At 56.1% G+C, this 17,266-nt stretch overlaps 1 protein-coding gene across 1 annotated transcript in view; it reads left to right on the forward strand.

Moving 5' to 3' along the window:
* The window catches only part of Epha10 (EPH receptor A10), a 36,389-nt gene extending 22,669 nt beyond the window's left edge, over positions 1–13,720 (forward strand). The window contains exons 8-17 of the mRNA XM_015484744.2: positions 3,405–3,513; positions 7,417–7,478; positions 7,599–7,724; positions 8,692–8,877; positions 9,335–9,396; positions 9,617–9,820; positions 10,118–10,267; positions 10,506–10,699; positions 11,028–11,183; positions 11,351–13,720. Coding sequence (XP_015340230.1) covers positions 3,405–3,513; positions 7,417–7,478; positions 7,599–7,724; positions 8,692–8,877; positions 9,335–9,396; positions 9,617–9,820; positions 10,118–10,267; positions 10,506–10,699; positions 11,028–11,183; positions 11,351–11,465 — 1,364 coding nt within the window. The 3' untranslated portion in view covers positions 11,466–13,720. The remainder of the gene's footprint in view (positions 1–3,404; positions 3,514–7,416; positions 7,479–7,598; positions 7,725–8,691; positions 8,878–9,334; positions 9,397–9,616; positions 9,821–10,117; positions 10,268–10,505; positions 10,700–11,027; positions 11,184–11,350) is intronic.
* The last annotated feature ends 3,546 nt before the right edge of the window (positions 13,721–17,266 follow it).

Here is a 17,266-nt window from a genome sequence, read left to right on the forward strand (position 1 = left end):
GGGTGTGGACAGAGAGAGCCTGGCACTGGACAGGGACAGGGACAGGGAGACAAACAGAGGGCGGGAATGAAGCGTGCCATCAAGGAATCCTGCAGAGCAGTGGAATCAGCCTAATTAATGAAGGAGTTTGGGGTCCACTGACATAGATTTGATTGGGTACATGTCCTGGAGGGGCTCAAAGGACAAGGGTCTGGACAGCCATGATGCCTGCCTCGGCCAGTGTCCCCTCCTCTGCAGACCTGTCGTGGTGCAGAAACGCCCTGCGTCCTCTCCCAGATCTGGCCACTTTCTTGGAGGGGGGCGTTGATAAGTCTCATGGTCTCGTTATGACCACCAGATTCTTCTTCCTATTCTCCTGCTTCCCTCCTGTGACATTGGCCTGCCATGGGCACTGTCCCTTTCTCCACCAGGCCTTAGGATGTGAAGGAGATGTCACTGAAGGTTGGGGGCCAGAGGGGTCAGATTGCGGCAATAAAACAAAATGGACACTGGACCCTTAAGTGACCGAGTGGAATGGGCTAGTTGTGAGCTGTTCCTCAATAAAGGTCCTACGGAAACAAGGAGCGCTGGCCAGCAGATATCCTGATCTAAAATATCTGCTTCCCTGTGGCATCACGCTGCCCTTTCCACCCTCTGCGTCCCTCCCTCTCCCTCTTCTCCCCACCACCCTAAATCCCTTTTCATGGCACGCAGGGCAGTTTGGCTGCTGACCCAGCCCTCAGGGTCTCACCTCTATCTACCCTGAGCAGCTCAAGAAAGTATTTTCCAGAACAAAGGCAGTTCCCCCTAAGAGGCATTCTGGCACCAGCTGTCAAGATGATAATTCTCTCCAACCTGCTACATGACTCTAATCCAAGATAGGAAGAGCTCTGAGCCCAAAGGGAGGCGAAGATAAGTGTTGAGGGAGCCGGAGTCCCAGGGAGAAGGCGGCACTTCTTGCTCGAATGGCTGTCTGTGCCAGACCTTGGCCAGGTGCTGCGCAGAGGAGATTAGAGCTACGTCTTGAAGGCTGTGGGGCATCCAAACAAGTGGAGGTGGGCAGGAAGGCGCCCGGGCAGAGGAGCCGAGTGTGTAGGCTTGGGTTTGGCAGCAGCAAGTGTGGTGGGGGCGGGATCCGGGGCTGCTGGCTGAGGAGGGCTGTGGCTTCCGCTCACTGGGTGCCTCTCTGAGCAGGGACTGCTCACATCCCAGCCACCTCTGCTGTGGCTCTGACTGTGGGAGGATGGGTCTCCCCATCTGTGACCCGAAATTGGAGTCTTCATGCAGGGTCATGCTTTGCCCCACTGTTTATTATCTGTCGCAGTGTAACAAATCACCCTCAAACCCAGTACCTGAGGACCGCAGATGTGTCATTTCTTGGGGGCTCAGGAACATGGGGGCTGCTTCTGCAGGTGCCTGGCTCAGGGTCCTTCCCAGCCTGCAGTCTAGGTGTCCTCGGGCTGCAGTTGCCTCACAGCTTAACCAGGGAGGAGCGCAGGTGCTTGCTGGAAGCATGCTGGGCCTTGCCCCATGGGCTTCCTCCTCAATGTGGCTCCCACATGGCATTAGATCTCTTCAGACAGTGAGTAGAGGATGACGGGACACCCAAGACAGAAGCCACGGTCTCTCGTCATCCAAGCTTGAACATGACACCCCATGATGTTTGCCGTATTCTGTTCCTTGATGAGAGTCACCAGGGGAGGGAAGGCCAGGAGGCAGGTATCCTGCCCGCCATCCCAGAGCCTGCCTGCTGCAACTGTCTTTGTCCCATTCTCCATTCCTGTGTCCCCTGGAGGCTTCATTTCAAACACTTCTTGGCAGCTCCCCTGCTCTTCTGCCACCAGCCAGACCCTGGGTCCTGTTCACCTTCAGAACCCCGGGCTCTGCAATGCCCTCCTTGGCCCTGGCCTGATGGCCTCTATGACAGCCTGACAATGGCCCTCAGTCCCAGTTGCACATGTCTGTGTACCCAGCCACCGCCACTTGTCCCTTCAGAAACGCCCCCTCTCTGTCTTGCTGGTCCCAGGCTTGGGCGGAGGCTGCCGCAGGGCGGATTCTCCCAGGTCCAGTTCAGTCCTAGGCTGCTCAGTGCTTCCCGTTCTTCACAGCTACCCAGCTTCTCCTCCCAGCAGAGGCCCTCGGTCCCTTTCTCCCTGGGCAGGACCTCTGTCCACGGTCCCTGGCTCCCCCGACCCTCAGAATGAAGTTCATGCCCTTGGCCTGGCGTCCCAGGAGGTTCTGCCTCCCTCAGTCCCTCCGCCCTCCCGGCCTCCAGCTTCTGTCTTGCCACCTCTGCCTCCATGCAGTCTGTTCCCTAGCCATGTGGGGCCACCTGGGTGTGCGTCTGGGCCTGGAGGGCATTGTCAGAGCCTTCAGTCTCCAGGTCAAGATCAGTCGACACCCCTTCTGCAAAGCCTTCCTCTCGGGCTTTGGGAAGGAATTCGCAGGCTTCTGCTCATGTCTCAGCCTTGGTGAGCACTGGGCTCACTGGGCTCACCTGGTGCTGCCAGGGAAGACCATTCCCAGGGCTGTTGAGAATCCTGTTTGTTCCTTTGTCACTGTTTCATTTTTGCTTCTGTCTGTGAGCTGGGGTCAGGGCACTCACTCCCCCAGGGTAGAGCTGGGGTCTGGGCACTCACTCCTCTAGGGCACACTTTACTTGTTCACTTTTGGATAGGTGGATGGAGGGGTGGGTGGATGGATAGGGTCCTCTGGGCCCCTTGGGGAAATAATTCAAAAGCAGGGGCTTGGGTGTCAGGTAGAGTCTTTGGAGTTCGGGTTCAAATCTTGGGTTCACTGCTGATTAGTTCTTACACATTGGGTGTTAATATTTCATAGCATTTGGGCAAATCCCAGACCTCTACTCTGCCTCAGTTTCCTCAGCTGTGACTCCTGTTACTGGTGTGATGATGAAATAAGATAATGAGACAAAACATAGCATCTTAAATCAGTGGGCATTTAGTGTTGGATCTTATTATTTTTTGTTAATGTTTTATTTTTGTTGTTGCTGCTGGGGATTGGACCCAGGACCTTGCACATGCTAAGCAAGCACCTGCCACCTAGCTGTACCCCTAGCTGGCTCTAACTGTCGGTAATGGTCTGAGTGGGGGTAGGGAGCTAGGAGCAGAGGCCCTTGGCCCTACAGAGCTTCTTTAAGTCTCCCTTGCCCTCCTGAAAGGGCAGCAGGGGAGGCTGGCCCTGCCTGTCTTGCTGTCCTCTCAGCCTCTCAGAGCTGGGCTGCAGTGGGAGGTGCCCTGTCCCAGGAGGAAAGACTCCAAGTGCCACTGTGGGTGGTGGAGCCACCTTGGTCCCTCTGCTCCTGGGAGGCAGTGCTGAATGCAAGGTGCTGAGGACAGGTGACTGTCCCGATGCTTGCTCAGGAGCCTCATTCTCTGCCAGCCTCAACCTCGTGGTTTTCCTCGCAGCTGCCTCAGGGTCCAGGGACCAGAGCCCTGCAGTCGTCGTCACCGTCGTAACCATCTCAGCCCTCCTCGTCCTGGGCTCCGTGATGAGCGTACTGGCCATTTGGAGGAGGTAGGTGACCCCTGGCGGGTCATGTCTCTGTGCACATTAGCATGTGCCCACGGGCACCTGTATCTGCACCTGCTTTGCACACACGAAGATTAGCACTCACACTGCTGTATAGATAGTGACTGGCCCCCGCCTCCCCCACTGCTTGCTGCTCCTGCACAGTAACCCTGCAGCTAGCTCAGCTGCTCTGGGATGAAGGGGATTTAGCTCCTTAACTCATTAAATGTCAGGAGGCATCACTAAGGATAGAATCAAGTTCCAGCTGCTCCAGTGTGATTAGGATTCTTCCGAGGCTCTCCGAGGCCCCCAGCCCCTGTCCCTGAGGGATCTAGAGGCCCTTGAATACAAGCAAAGAGAAGAAAGGCAGAAATTGTGTGTGTGTGTGTGTGTGTGTGTGGACGTGGGGAGGAGAGGGAGGAGGACTCATAAGCCAGAAATCTCTCCAACCCCAGGAGAGGGAAGCTTGCAGGAGAGTGGGCAGAGGAAGGGGATGGGGGTGGGGGGATGTAGAGCTTGAGTCTGGCTGAGAGAAGATTCCAGTCCTTTTGCACACATCAGAGGCCTCACTGGCCTACATCCCTCCTCCACAGGGCCATGCTCTGCTACCTGCAGAGGCCCCAGGTGGTAGCAGGTTGTTGATGAGAGAATGTGCAAGTTGTGGACCCAAAGGCTGGAGTGGGGGAGCAGGGGAGAGATGGGCTGGCCAGGAGCCATGCTGCAGCCTGACTCCGCCTCCTGAGACTGCCTGTGGGCTGAGCATGCACTTGGCACTGGCTGTGTACATGGTCTTGACTGGGGCACTGACAGTGACCAAGCAGGAGAGGGCATTATCCTTCTAGTCTGGGAGCCATTTTTGCCTGGACCAGGTGAGTCCAGAGGCAGAGAGGAGCAGGCAGCTTAAAGGTCCGTGTGCTGGGCCTGCTGGAGAAGCAGGGTGGGCAGCTGCTGAGGGCACCTGTCCTGGTTCTGAACATAGAGGCTCTGGAGGCAGGGGGGACGCGGGGAGCAGGGAGTGTCTCTTCCAGGCAGGGGCTCTGCAGCACAGCAGCAGCTGCCCAGCAGAGACACATGCTGCGGGAGGCAGGCGGCCTGCAGTGGCCCTCCAGACTACCCTGCAGTGGGGACAAGCAGCCGGGCCTGGTGTGAGGCAGGTTCCTCCAGCCTCGCAGATGCTCTGCGACAGCTCTCACAGCATCCTCTCTCCTCCTCTCGTGCTGCCCACTCTGCTCCGTGGCCCTGTCACCTCTGTTCCCTCTCTGGTCCACCTGGCTCACCCATCCCTCATGAGAGGGCGTGGCCTGTCTCTTAACCTCTGGTTTCTGTTAACTTTGCGCTCCCTGTGGCTCCTGCATCCACACAGACTTCCCCCTTTATCTCTGCTCACCTCCCCTGGATGTTCCTCCACATGCACAAAAGTCACCTGCCCTGGGTGACTGCAGTAGCCACTGGTTGGCCCGACACCTGCCTCCCGCACTATGCCTCTCAGTTCTTTGACTCCCTTATTGCCAACGACCTTCTCTTCTGTCCACCAGGCCTCCTGGCCCTCCCCCAAGACTGCTCCCTCCCCAATATGTCCTCCAGCTCTTCTGCTTTGGGCCTGCAGAGCCCACCCAGCCGTGGCTGCTGCCTGCTCTTCAGCCTCATCAGTGGCCCCTCAACTGCCAGCCACCCGGTGTGTAAGCCTGCCCCATGCTAGGCCCCGCTCCTGTGAGCTAGAGACTTCCTCCTAGCTAGGATCAGTCCTACCCCTTTTTCCAAGCATCTCTGTAACCTATTATTACTTATAATGCTTGCCTCTCCCCCAGATAATAATGCACACTTACTGAGGAGGGTTAGTGATCATGTGTGTGAGTTAGCTTTCCATTGCTGTGACAAAATATCTGAGATAATCAACTTATAAGGAGGAAAAGTTCATTTTGGTTCTCAACTCCGGAGGTTTCAGTCCCTTGGTTCCCTTGGCCTTTGTGGCTACAGAGTACAACATGGTGGGGGTGCATAGCAGAGGAAGCCACTCACCTCCTGGTGGCTGGAAGCACAGAGAGCGACAGGCAGGGGCTAGGGTCCCAGTATCTTCTTAGAGGGCTCTCCTTCTGACTTCTTTCCATTCCATCCCCTCCTGAAGGTTCCCCCACTTCTCAGTAGCCACACGGGCTGGTGACCAAGCCTTCGTGGGGGTCATTCAGAATCTGAACTATGTCAGTAAGCCTTTGCAATGGTGCCAGCTGGCCCAGCCGTCTGTATCCTAATTTTATTATCCTAATTTTATTAAAAGGGAAACCTGAGCCACCCAGTCCACAGCCGCTGAGTGGGGGAGCGGCAGCCAGTGCGTGCAGCCAGGTCCAGGCCCTGCAAGCGCCCTTCCACGCCCACTGTGCCTCATCTTACTGGGATCTGATCATTTCTTTTGAAAAGCCCTCCCTCCCTCGCTCCTGCTCCAGCCGTCACGGCCCCTCCCCCACTCTCCCAGATCCCTGTGCCGTCTGCAGCCCAGTTTCCCTTCTGTTTCCCACCTACTTCTCTGCAGGTCTTTTGTGGCCTCCTTGGAGGCTTCCCTCTCCCTCCCAGCCTCCCAGCCTCCCAGCCTCTCACTGCCGGGCTTCCTCAGCCTTGCTCCCAGCTCCTCCTGTCAGGCTCCACCCTCTGTGGGCACCTCCTGAACCCCCTGCGCATTTGCCCCCCCACCCCCCATGCATCCCGCTGGCTCCTGCTCAAATGTCAGATGGGGAAATTTCATCTCCCCATCTTGGCCACAGCACCCCCGGAGCTCTGGGCAACTTCCTCATCTTCCTTTCTGCCATCCAGCCGTCTCCAAGCCTTCGGCCCCTCTCGCCTCTGTCCGTTGACACAGTCACCCCATAGCCAGAGCCACTGCCCTCTCCTGAGGGGACCACAGAGCAGCTGGGATGATCTTTGTAAAATGCAAATTGAGTCACAACACTCCCCTGCTCCAGGCCCAGGGGCTCTTCTCTGCTTCCAGAATAAAAACTAGAGTTATCTGGGCTACCCTGACCTGCCTCAGGTGCCCCGAATGCCAGCCCGCAGCTCTGTGGATTGCAACTTGGTCCTTGGCTCTTTGGCTGCCCGTCTCAGGAAGCCATCCTTGATGGCCCTGGACCAGGTCAGGTGGTTTGTGTGGTGCCTTGCCGGGCACAACAGCCTTCTTTGTTTGGACCTGTGAGCTTGCTGGAGGCCAGGGCTGCCAGTCTCCCATCTTATTCACACTGCTGCTTCCCCCTGCCCCCCCCCCCACACACACACACACACTGGGGTTGTACTCAGAGCCTCACCAAAGAGCCCCACCCCAACCCTTTATTCAGGCTTTTTCACTAATCTGTGGGTGGGGACAGCCCAGGGCTTCCTGCTAGGGAGGTGGATTTGGCTGCCTTTGGGGAGTTTCATGTCTCCAGGTGGAAATAACTAGAACTGCTGATGGGATGAAGGGCTGGGGCTGGGGCTGGGGCTGGGGCTGTACCTGTGCTGTGCGGAGGAGGTTGTCAACTATGGAGGGGGTGGCAGGGCAGCAAAAAAAAAAAAAAAAAAAGATAATAGAGGAAGGAAGGGCTATAGAGGTTTCAAACCAACAGGATAAAAAGGTCCCTCCCCAGTGGCACAGACCTTGTCTGTTTGAAGGGACACCAAGGTGCTGCCCTTGGTGCTGGTGAGGTGAGAAGAACTGAGGGGCCTGGTGGAGCTGGGCATGGTGGCACTCACTCGGTGTCCCAGCAATCCCAGAGGCTGAGCCAGGAGGCTTGCCATTTCCAGGCCAGCCCCAGCCTCATCAGGACCCTGAGCAGGAGCTTGTCTCAAAATAGAAATAGAAAAGGGCTGGGGTGTAGCTCTGCATTCCGGCAGCCCTGGTTCAGCCTTCAGTAACAACAAAACAAAGCCTGGCCATCCCTCTCGCAGGCCCTGCAGCTATGGCAAAGGAGGTGGTGACGCCCGCGATGAAGAGGAGCTATACTTCCACTGTGAGTCTGGGCCTGGCCTCGAGGGGCCACCTACCTCTCCCGAGCCCCTGAGCCCCTGCTTCGCTGCTATTGCCCAGCCAGGAAGCCTCTTCTCAAACTTCTCTTTCCTTGCCTTCTCAGTCAAAGTCCCGACACGGCGCACGTTCCTGGACCCTCAGAGCTGTGAGAACCCGCTGCAGGCTGTGCATCTCTTTGCCAAGGAATTGGACGCGAAAAGTGTCACACTGGAGAGGAGCCTGGGAGCAGGCAAGCTGGGCACCTGGAAGCCTTGATGCCATCCAGGGGTCCTACCCACTATAGAAGCCCCACCCACCAAGCCACACCCAGCCTCGAAGTCCCACCTGTCCCAGTACAGCTCTCTGGAAGTGCCTCACCCACTGCCCTCCCCACTCTAGAAGCCCCACCCCACCCACTCTAAAAGCCCTTCCCCATCCACTGTAAAGCCCTGCCTCCACTCTGTCGTCCCCACCTGTACCCTGTCAACCCAGCCTCCTCCAGGTCTTCAAGGTCACTTTGAGACTTCTCTGCTGGGTCCCATTCAGGGTTACCCCTGCAGGCTGCCATGGGCAGTGTAGCTCCGAGCCTCCGTGGGGGAAGTGCAGAAGGGTCTTTGTAAGCATGGGACCAGACACACCTGCATTCTGGTCCTGGCTCTTCCGTTAAGCTGTATGACCAGGGCATGTCTCTCTTCTGCTCTGCACCTCGGTTTCTCCTCTGCAAAATGGGCGTGGCATCTGCCTTATGGGGCTGATGTGAGGACTTTGCTGCGCTCACAGTGGCCTGCCTGGCTTGCTCTCTGAGGGTCAGTCTCCTGCCTGCCTTTTACGAGTCCCCACCTCTCTATTCCCAGAGAAACCTAACACTCTGACCAGAGCCTGACGTTTTCCCAACACTGTCACCAGACCTGCTGGCCAGAAGCCAGAAAGGGGCAGTATGTTAAAATAGATGTCATTGTCATAGGTCCAGGGTCATGCTGGCTTTAATAGCTTTGATGGACTGGCAAGTGCAACATCCTCTCTTTGAAGCTTCACAGAGAAGGAAATTGAGGTCAAGAGAGAGAGAGATGAAGCTCAAGGTCATTCTGCTAGTACTCAGGTTACTGGGATCTGAACTCAGGAGCTCCAAATCCCTGGCCAGAAACAAACCGGGACCCACAGTCACTTTCTCCTGGGCCAGGTGCTCTAGGGTGGCATCTGAGCATTGTTCCCTGCAGGGCGGTTCGGGGACTTGTGCTGTGGCTGCCTGCAGTTGCCTGGGCGCCAGGAGCTGCCCGTGGCCGTGCACACGCTGAGGGATGGCTGCTCCGACTCTCAGAGGCTCAGCTTCCTGGCTGAGGCCCTAACTCTGGGCCAGTTTGACCACAGCCACATCGTGCGGCTGGAGGGCGTGGTCACCCGAGGTAGGCCCTGGGCTCCACTTCCTGCTCCCCAGCCCCACATGGGGAGTGGAAATGATGGGGGTAGGTGGGGTGCTCCTCCAGGCCCCTCCCTCAGCCACAAGAGGGAGCCCATAAAGGGCTCTCAGCTCCCTTCCACGGACTCAGGTGGCTTCTCTCCAGAGTGGCCCCTCTGACCTGGAATGACCTTTCTGCCCTGTGGTGACACTGGGTAGTGGATTGCTTGGACTTCTGATGATCTTTCCTAGCTAACTTGTTGAGCTCCTGATCTTGTCCTCTTAGACACCGGCTCTTTTGTGTCTTGGCACAGGGGATGCAGGGCCAGGCTGGGTGGTGGCAGATGAGGGAGCTTGGTTTTGGTTCTGGCCATCCTAGTCAAGATGCAGTCCTGCGGGGTGGGATGTATGTGCATAGGGTGGAGCAGGTGACTAAGTGTGTGTGTTCCCCATCCCTGGCGCAGGAAGCCCCTTGATGATTGTCACTGAGTACATGAGCCATGGGGCCCTGGATGGCTTCCTCAGGGTGAGTGGCCCGGGCCCTGGGGATACTAATGACCATGTTATTCTTGGTCCCTCACTTTTCTCCTTGGTGGGGCTTGAATTGGCTTTATTCCTGATGGCCAGGCTGACCTGGTGGTCACAGGGTACACAGATGCCCAGGGACAACCAGGCGGCTTCCTTGAAGTTCACAGAGAATGAGTGCACTGCCCTGGCCTCAGCCTCTCACTCCCTCCATCCTACAGCAGCATGAGGGGCAGCTGGTGGCCGGACAGCTGATGGGGTTGCTGCCTGGGCTGGCATCAGCCATGAAGTATCTGTCGGAGATGGGCTATGTTCACCGGGGCCTGGCGGCCCGCCGTGTGCTGGTCAGCAGTGGCCTCCTTTGTAAGATCTCTGGCTTTGGGCGGGGTCCCCGGGACCGAGCAGAGGCTGTCTATACCACCATGGTGAGTGTTCCCTTCCCCCAGCCCAGCCCCCTGTCCTCCTGTTTTCTGTCCAGCTACCCTGGAGTCTCTGTCTCCCTCTCCCTACCCCTGTCCCTGTCACTCCCCACTCTGTCCCTCCATCCTGTGGGCCTGAGCAAAGGTCAGTGGGCACCACTCTGTGGTCAGCTGGGGCTTTCCTGAGATAGAAGCTGGGGGTGGGGTGCCACCTGGGAGGATGACAGGTGGGGCTGGGTGCAGGGTGGGGAAGCCTGGGTGTGACTCTGTTCCTCTCTGTCCTACCTGCTTGCCCATCCACAGAGTGGCCGGAGCCCAGCGCTCTGGGCAGCCCCTGAGACTCTTCAGTTTGGTCACTTCAGCTCTGCCAGTGACGTGTGGAGCTTTGGTGTCGTCATGTGGGAGGTGATGGCCTTTGGGGAGCGGCCCTACTGGGACATGTCTGGCCAGGATGTGAGTGACCTGTGGCTCAGCTCTTTGCCCTGTGACGCACCCTCTGGCCCCAGGCTCCAGCACCTGTCTTCTTCCCACTGACCTCCTGGCTCCAGGCCCCCTTCTCTATCTACCTCCTTCCTGTCCTGCCTGGCCACCACCTGAGTCCTCCTTGGGATGGTGTCTCTGTGTGTGCGTGTGTGTGCTTGTGTCGGGGAGACCTGAAGCCTCCTGTCTGCTTCTCATCCCCATGACCCAGGTGATCAAGGCCGTGGAGGATGGCTTCCGGCTGCCACCCCCCAGGAACTGTCCCTCCCCCCTGCACCGACTGATGCTTGACTGCTGGCAGAAAGACCCAGGCGAGAGGCCCAGGTTCTCGCAGATCCACGGCATCCTGAGCAAGATGGTGCAGGACCCAGAACCCTCCACGTGTGCCACTGCTGCCTGTCCCAGGTACCTTCCTGCTGATCCCCGACCATGCCAGACTCCGCCACCATGTTTGTAGTTCCAGTAAACGGAGTAAGCGGAGTTGATATTAGTTGTTCCAGCACTTCATCGGCTATGCCTGTTTTCTAGGTATGCCCGCCATAGACTCTTCCTAACACTCCCAGCACTTGAACTATCCCCCCCCCACCCCGCCAGAGCATCCAAAACCTTGCCAGGCTTGGCGCTGGGCTCAGTTGCTTCCCCTTTCTCACTGATTCTTGGGGACCTCTGCAGGAGAGCAGCGGGTTTGGGCACCAGGTCCCAGCCGTCTGACGGTAGCTCCTCTGCTCCCCAGGCCTCCCACCCCACTGGCAGACCGTGCCTTCTCCACCTTCCCCTCTTTTGGCTCTGTGGGTGCCTGGCTGGAGGCCCTGGACCTGAGCCGCTACAAGGACAGCTTCACTGCAGCGGGCTACGGGACACTGGAGGCTGCAGCTGAAATGACCAACCAGTGAGTCAAGTCAGGGCAAAGCCAGGGATTACAGAGACCCTGCCTTGCCCTGATGGGAAGCCCCTGCTTGTCCTGGCTCTGGGCCCAGCCCTGTCCAAAGAAGGGGAGGGGGAGGAGGGAAGGAAGCGGGAGGGCGCTGGACGCTATCTGACCAGCCCTTGTTCCAGGGACCTGGTGAGCCTGGGCATTTCCTCGGCGGAGCATCGAGAGGCCCTCCTGAGTGGGATCAGCGCCCTGCGGGCTCGAGTGCTGCAGCTGCAGGGCCAGGGGGTGCAGGTGTGAGTGGCCCTGACCCTTCCAAGGCAGAGCCCCAGGGGCCTGACCCCCAGCCCTGCCCAAGGACCCTGGCAAACTGCACTCTAGCCGTGTGGGACTGAGCACCCTATTCTCCTCTTGGGCCCAGAGCTGGTTTGGGGCCACAGTGTACCCCATTTCACTGCCTGCTTCTCCCACTTTCCCCTCTGAACACTTCACTGACCTGGTACCCATGGAAAAGAGGTTCAAATGCCCAGGATGAGGGGGAGACCCCTGAGACAGTAGCAGGTGGAAATTCAGGTCTCAGGGCAGAGACAGGGCATGATGGGGAGGGAGACAGTAGATTTAAATTGCCCTGGCTCATGCCCCTCTGTCTTCTATACCCACTGGGTATTGGGGCCTTCCTGGGTGTCCCCTCTTCCCACAGACCCATTGTCAGTCAAGACAGCATGGGTCCTGACTCATGACCCACAGTCAAGGGCACCCATTCAACCCAGCAGCGACCCCAGCTGCTTGGCAGCCTGGGTATGGGAGGCTGGGCTGCAGGGGCAGGGTCCGTAGCTCCCTGTGCTGTGTGTGGGTCTCTCTGGACACTAGTCCTAAGACCCAGGCAGGCAAAAGTGGTGCTGAGCACAGGGGTTGGACCCTAAAGCCCCAGACTCAGAGCTGACTGCTTGCCCACCCTTAGGCTGACAGGCTGAGGGAGAGGGTCCAGGCTGGGCCATACAAGCTCTGGTGCTCTCGAGGGGCCCCAAGAGGCCCCTGTTTGCATTCTTTTCATGAACTGGCTTGGAAGAGCATAAGGGAACATGTCTTCTCCATGGGGCCCTGGGGGCTCATGAGGAATCTTAGAAATGTGTTTTCCTCTCTAGCCGCTGGCCTACCCCCTACAGAGAGGGAAAGCCAAGTCCATGGGACTCAGGGCTGGAGCTGGGGCAGAACCCAGTTGAGGGGGAGCCTGGCATGGAGTTCTGAGACTTGCTTGCCATGTGGCACCATCATGCCCCTCTGGGGCAGCCCAGTGGATACCCCTGACCCTTTCCAGCCATCTCTGTCCCTAGTCACCACCTAGTGTCCCAGGGCACTTGTGTCCTCCCTCTGGCTTCCACAGAACTCTGGCAGGAGTTTTTGGAACTGAGTCAGAGGTTCTCATCAGAAGGGCCCCCAGCGGCAGTGGTATAGACAGGGCTGCAGGCCGAGTCTGTCCATGTTCCCTCCGACAGATGCCTGCTCTGGTCCGGCCGAGTGGGAGGGGCAGGGTGGCTGGGAAGGAGGGTGGGAGAGGTACAGGCCACGGCCTGCTGCTAGAGGGCTCTGGCTCCGTGGAGATGAGCTCAGATGGCAAGGATAAGACAAAGCACCCCCAGTGCCCAGCCCAGGGGCCCTCAGGGGCAGTGAAGGTGGGTGAGAGGGGCAGGTGGACACTCTTGACTTGTGCTTATTGAGGGGTATCCAGAGAGCCTTCTTAGCTGAAGCCTAAGGTCTTGAGGTAGGTGGGGTTTCCAGCAGGCCAAGGGGCAGGCCTAGGACAGGAAGCCAAGTGAAGAAGGAGCCAGAGGCTGGAAGTGCAATGCATCTTTGGGGAGCACCCTGTGTGGAGGAGGTGGCCCCAGCAGTGCCTTTGGCTTCACCCTGCCAGCAGCGACTCCTCCCTCCTCAGAGTCTCCCCGACTCCTAGCTCCCGCTCCCCTGAGCACCTGCCCCACCTTGGTGACTTTGGGGCTCCTGGGACTGAGATATTGCTCTACCTTTAACAGGGTTGGGGGTCCCTTGCCAGGTGCCCTCCTGTCTTTGCCTTCACCGTCCCCTCCAGGAAAGCCTGGACCAGAGTCCAGGGTTCAAGGAGCCCACACCCTGTCTTGGGTAGATGGAACCTCATTCCTATTTCTAACCTTGTCCGTCATGCTCTTAAGGTCAAAACCTTCCCCTCCCCCAGCCATTGGCCGAGGGGCTCCTGCTGTGTTGGTAGGACTTCGGTGTCCAGGGTAGATCTCCCCTCTGCTGCGGGGTGGGATCCCAGAATCCTGATGACCCCGGCCTCACCCTGCTCAGTTGCTGGTGTGATGCAGGCTGGAGTCTTGGGGAGCCCTCTATAAAATCTATTTTTATATGGAACTTGGTCACTGGACAAAGGGAGGTGGCCTGAACCCCTATCACTCCTATCTGAGCCCACCCAGGGAGGGAGGGGGCTGGGGAGATGGATCCTTTGACTAATTCCGGAGACGTTTTTATATTTCTTGGGTTCTAAATGCAGGACAAATAAATACAAACTGTGCTCTGGCGCCTGTTTGAGTGGCGATCATTTTGCCATTGTGTAGCTTGTGGGGAGGGTTCCCAAGGGTTCCCACCCCTTCTCCTGGTTTGGGGTTGCATGTGTCAGGTCCCCAGCATGGAGGGGAATCAGACCTTGCTCCTGCCCTGAAAAATGTCACAGTCTAGTGAGGACACTGTTAAGAAACATGATAGGACAGTGTGGTCAGGGGCTCAGGGAACACCCTGGGCGTGTGACGGACAAGCCTTTGCCTCAGTTGGCTCACAGTGCTTCTTTTCTCCCTGGCCCGGGATGTTCTCAGGCACAGGCTGGGAAGGTACCTCACTCATCCCCACGGTCCAGGCCACCGGGAGCGCTCAGGGGACTGGATGGCGGCAACCAATAGCACCCTGCACCTCCACTCCCACGCAGCTCAGTCAGAACAAATGAGTTCTGCTTCACTGGGAGGGACGGGGATCACAGTACCAGCTCTTTGATAAGGCTGACTGGAGAGTGTTGCTTCCCATGTTTCTTTGAGTCTAAGATACCACTGGGTGTGAGATGTACCACTAGGAAAGAAAATCACAGCCAGTCACACCCTGTCGTGCCATCTGGGTGGCAGATGCACGCCGATTTCAGAGACATCACAATGTGTAAAATGCACATCTCCAGTAAGTGAGGTGCAATGTGTCAGGGACAAGGTGTTTCCCACCATTCCCCTCAGAGTCAGGCTGCGCCGGATGGCAGGCCTCCCTCCTGGGGCCCAGCTGCCCACTCAGTCCTGAGCAATGGGAGCAGACCAGGGGGCGCCTTTCCTTTGGGCAGGCAGATCTGCGGGGAAGCCAGATCTCAAGCAGGTTCTCCCTTCTATTCCTAATTCCGTTAAACCAGTCCCTTCTCTCAGTGGAGGGAGTGAACGAGTAGTGGGTTGGAGACGCTAGGAGCGGTGCCTTGCTGAAGTCTGCCCTGGAGAGGCTGCAGCCAGGGAACCGAAGACCCTAACATCAACACAGTGCCTGGCACCCAGGAAGCACTCTCAGTATTCACCAGCAGGTGTGAGTTATCAGGGAGATGAACAAGAATAGGAACCCAGAAGGACTTCTCCGGGCAGTGAGCCTGCTGATCTAGCTTGACAAAGCATATGCTCATTCAGTGAACACAGACCAGACACCTACAAGTGGCCGGCAGGTAAGTTAAGACCTTGTCTAATAATGGGGGAGTCAGTTAAGTAAAAATCATGAGAAGTCGGCCAATAAAAACTGAGTCCAGGCACAGTGGGAGTCCAGGAGAGGGTGCTGCCTCCCCCGGTCCCTGGAGGAAAACAGGTAGTGAGTTTGCTGCCTTTAACCAGCTTCTGGACTAGCATCTGTTCCTAATGTCACCATCACATTGCTTAGGAACTGAGTAAAACTCCTTGCCATGCAAGGAGTTTTCAAATTTCTTTGGAGACTTTTGCCATTTAAATTGAAGTGCCTGCTGGTGTATTTTTAAAAAAATTTCCCCCTTCGAACATTTCCCACTTAGTAAAGTGGGGACCCGGGCAACAGAAAGAAGTCAGAAATTGTTTTGGGTCATGGATGACCTCTTGATGACTTCCAGCATCTTGAGAGCAGATGAGCTATTTTGACCAAAACAAGTCTAAAAGAAAAACTGAAAATGCAAACTGGACTTTTCCCCCCATTTCAAACACCTTACATCCCCTCCCAGGTGGACTCCCTTCTGCTCCTTGGCACTCCCACTCTGTGCTAGGGATTAAACCCAGGGACTTGCACTTGCTAGGCAAGAGCTCTGCCTCTGAGCTACATCTCTCCAGCCCCTTTAAAATTTTTTTTTGAGACAAGGTCTCATTCATTAAGTTACCCTTGAACTTTCAATCCCTGTCTCAGCGTCCTGAAAAGCTGGAATTACAGGTATGTGCCACCAGCCAGGCACTGTGAAGACAGTTGCCTGAGGTTTGCCAGTGTGACCTTTGTAGCTAAGCTGAGGGGTATTCCTGGAGATTGTGTCTCCATTCTGAGGTTCTGGGCCTATCATCATGTAGCAAGTGCTTTTGTGTGCACTGAACATCTGTAAATGGATCTGGGCTCTTCCTGGTATCTTAGGGCCAAAAGTATGTCTGTGCTCTACCATGTCTACAACCCAGAAAACATGTGGTACACACTTGTAAGCTAGTGGCTCGAGAGGCTGAAACAGGATTGTGAGTTCAAAGCCAGCCTCAGCAACAGTGAGGTGCTAAGCAACTCAGTGAGACCACTGGGTGTGAGATACACCAGTAGGAAAATGCAAATAAAATAGGGCTGGGGAAGTGGCTCAGTGGTTAAGTGCCCCCAAGTTCAATCCCCAGTACCCACCCAAAAACAAACAAAAAAAAAAACATTGACCCTGATGTCAACTAAGGGAAAGAGGATTGCAGAGTGTAGAGATCAGAAGTGCAGGACCCACTTGGTGGTCAGAAGTGATGTCCTTGATGGGGTTAGACTGCGGGATGATGGCAAAGAGCTGAGAAAATGTCTTGTCCTGTCCACAGAGATGGCACCTTCGCCAAAGCAAACGGGATTTGACTTCCATTAAGTGGAGACACTCCCACCTAGTGGCCTCCAATTCTGATTGATTCCCCTCACCATCTCTCTTGGCCCTTCATCTGAAGCCACATAAATCATGTATTTTAGAGCTGGGGTTGTGGCTCAGCAGTAGAGCACTCACCTAGCACATGCAAGGTCCTAGGTTTGATCCTTAGCACCACATAAAAAGTAAATAAATAAAATAAAGGTATTGTGTCCTACTACAACTAAAGAAAGTTATCTATTTTAAAAATTTTGAGGGGCTTAGGTGTAGGTCAACAACTACCTAATTATGCAAAATAAGAGGCAGCCCTGTCAGGGTGTGCGAGTGTGACTGAGGTACACTTTGCTTTTCTGAGGTCATGAGGCGGTGGGGGGCACATTGAGGAGGTAAGTTCTGCACTGATGCGTGAGCTCAGTCACTGGTGACTGGTGGACACGGAGCTCTAAGTTCCCTTGAATGAATGGCATTCTAATGCTCTGAAGGAACAATCACTAGGCCATGTCCTTTGGCTCACACAGATGTGCCAGCTCTTCACATGAGTAACTCTTCACAAGGCAATATATCTGCAATTCTTTCAATAGGAAGCCCCAAGTAGGCTTTTAGAAACACCAGGGGCCCTGTCAGGTAAAGAGGAACCTACTCTTGTGTTGGCGCTCAGGGGTCCCCTGAAACTGCCTCAGGGGGCCTGGGGGAGGGGATGCCAGGCTTCCATCTTCCCTTCTATTTAGAGAAGCTCTCTGTCTGCTTTATATCCCCGGCAAAAGGTACAAATTAACTTGCCCAGAGGGATGAAGTAGGTGACATTACTATAAGAAGTAATCTTTTAGGGACTACTTTGAATAAGAAACAGGAAGAGAATTTTCTAAGGGCCAAGGAAAGTTCTACCCACTTCTGACTGTGGGCCTGTGTTGCCAGATCTTACTTTTGGAGGCTAAGATTTTTTTTAATCTCCCAGTTTATGGTACATACATGTAATCCCAGCTACTTGGGAGGCTGAGGCAGGAGGATCACA

Source organism: Marmota marmota, unplaced genomic scaffold, assembly GCF_001458135.2.
Source record: "Marmota marmota marmota unplaced genomic scaffold, marMar, whole genome shotgun sequence".
Classification (NCBI taxonomy): domain Eukaryota; kingdom Metazoa; phylum Chordata; class Mammalia; order Rodentia; family Sciuridae; genus Marmota; species Marmota marmota.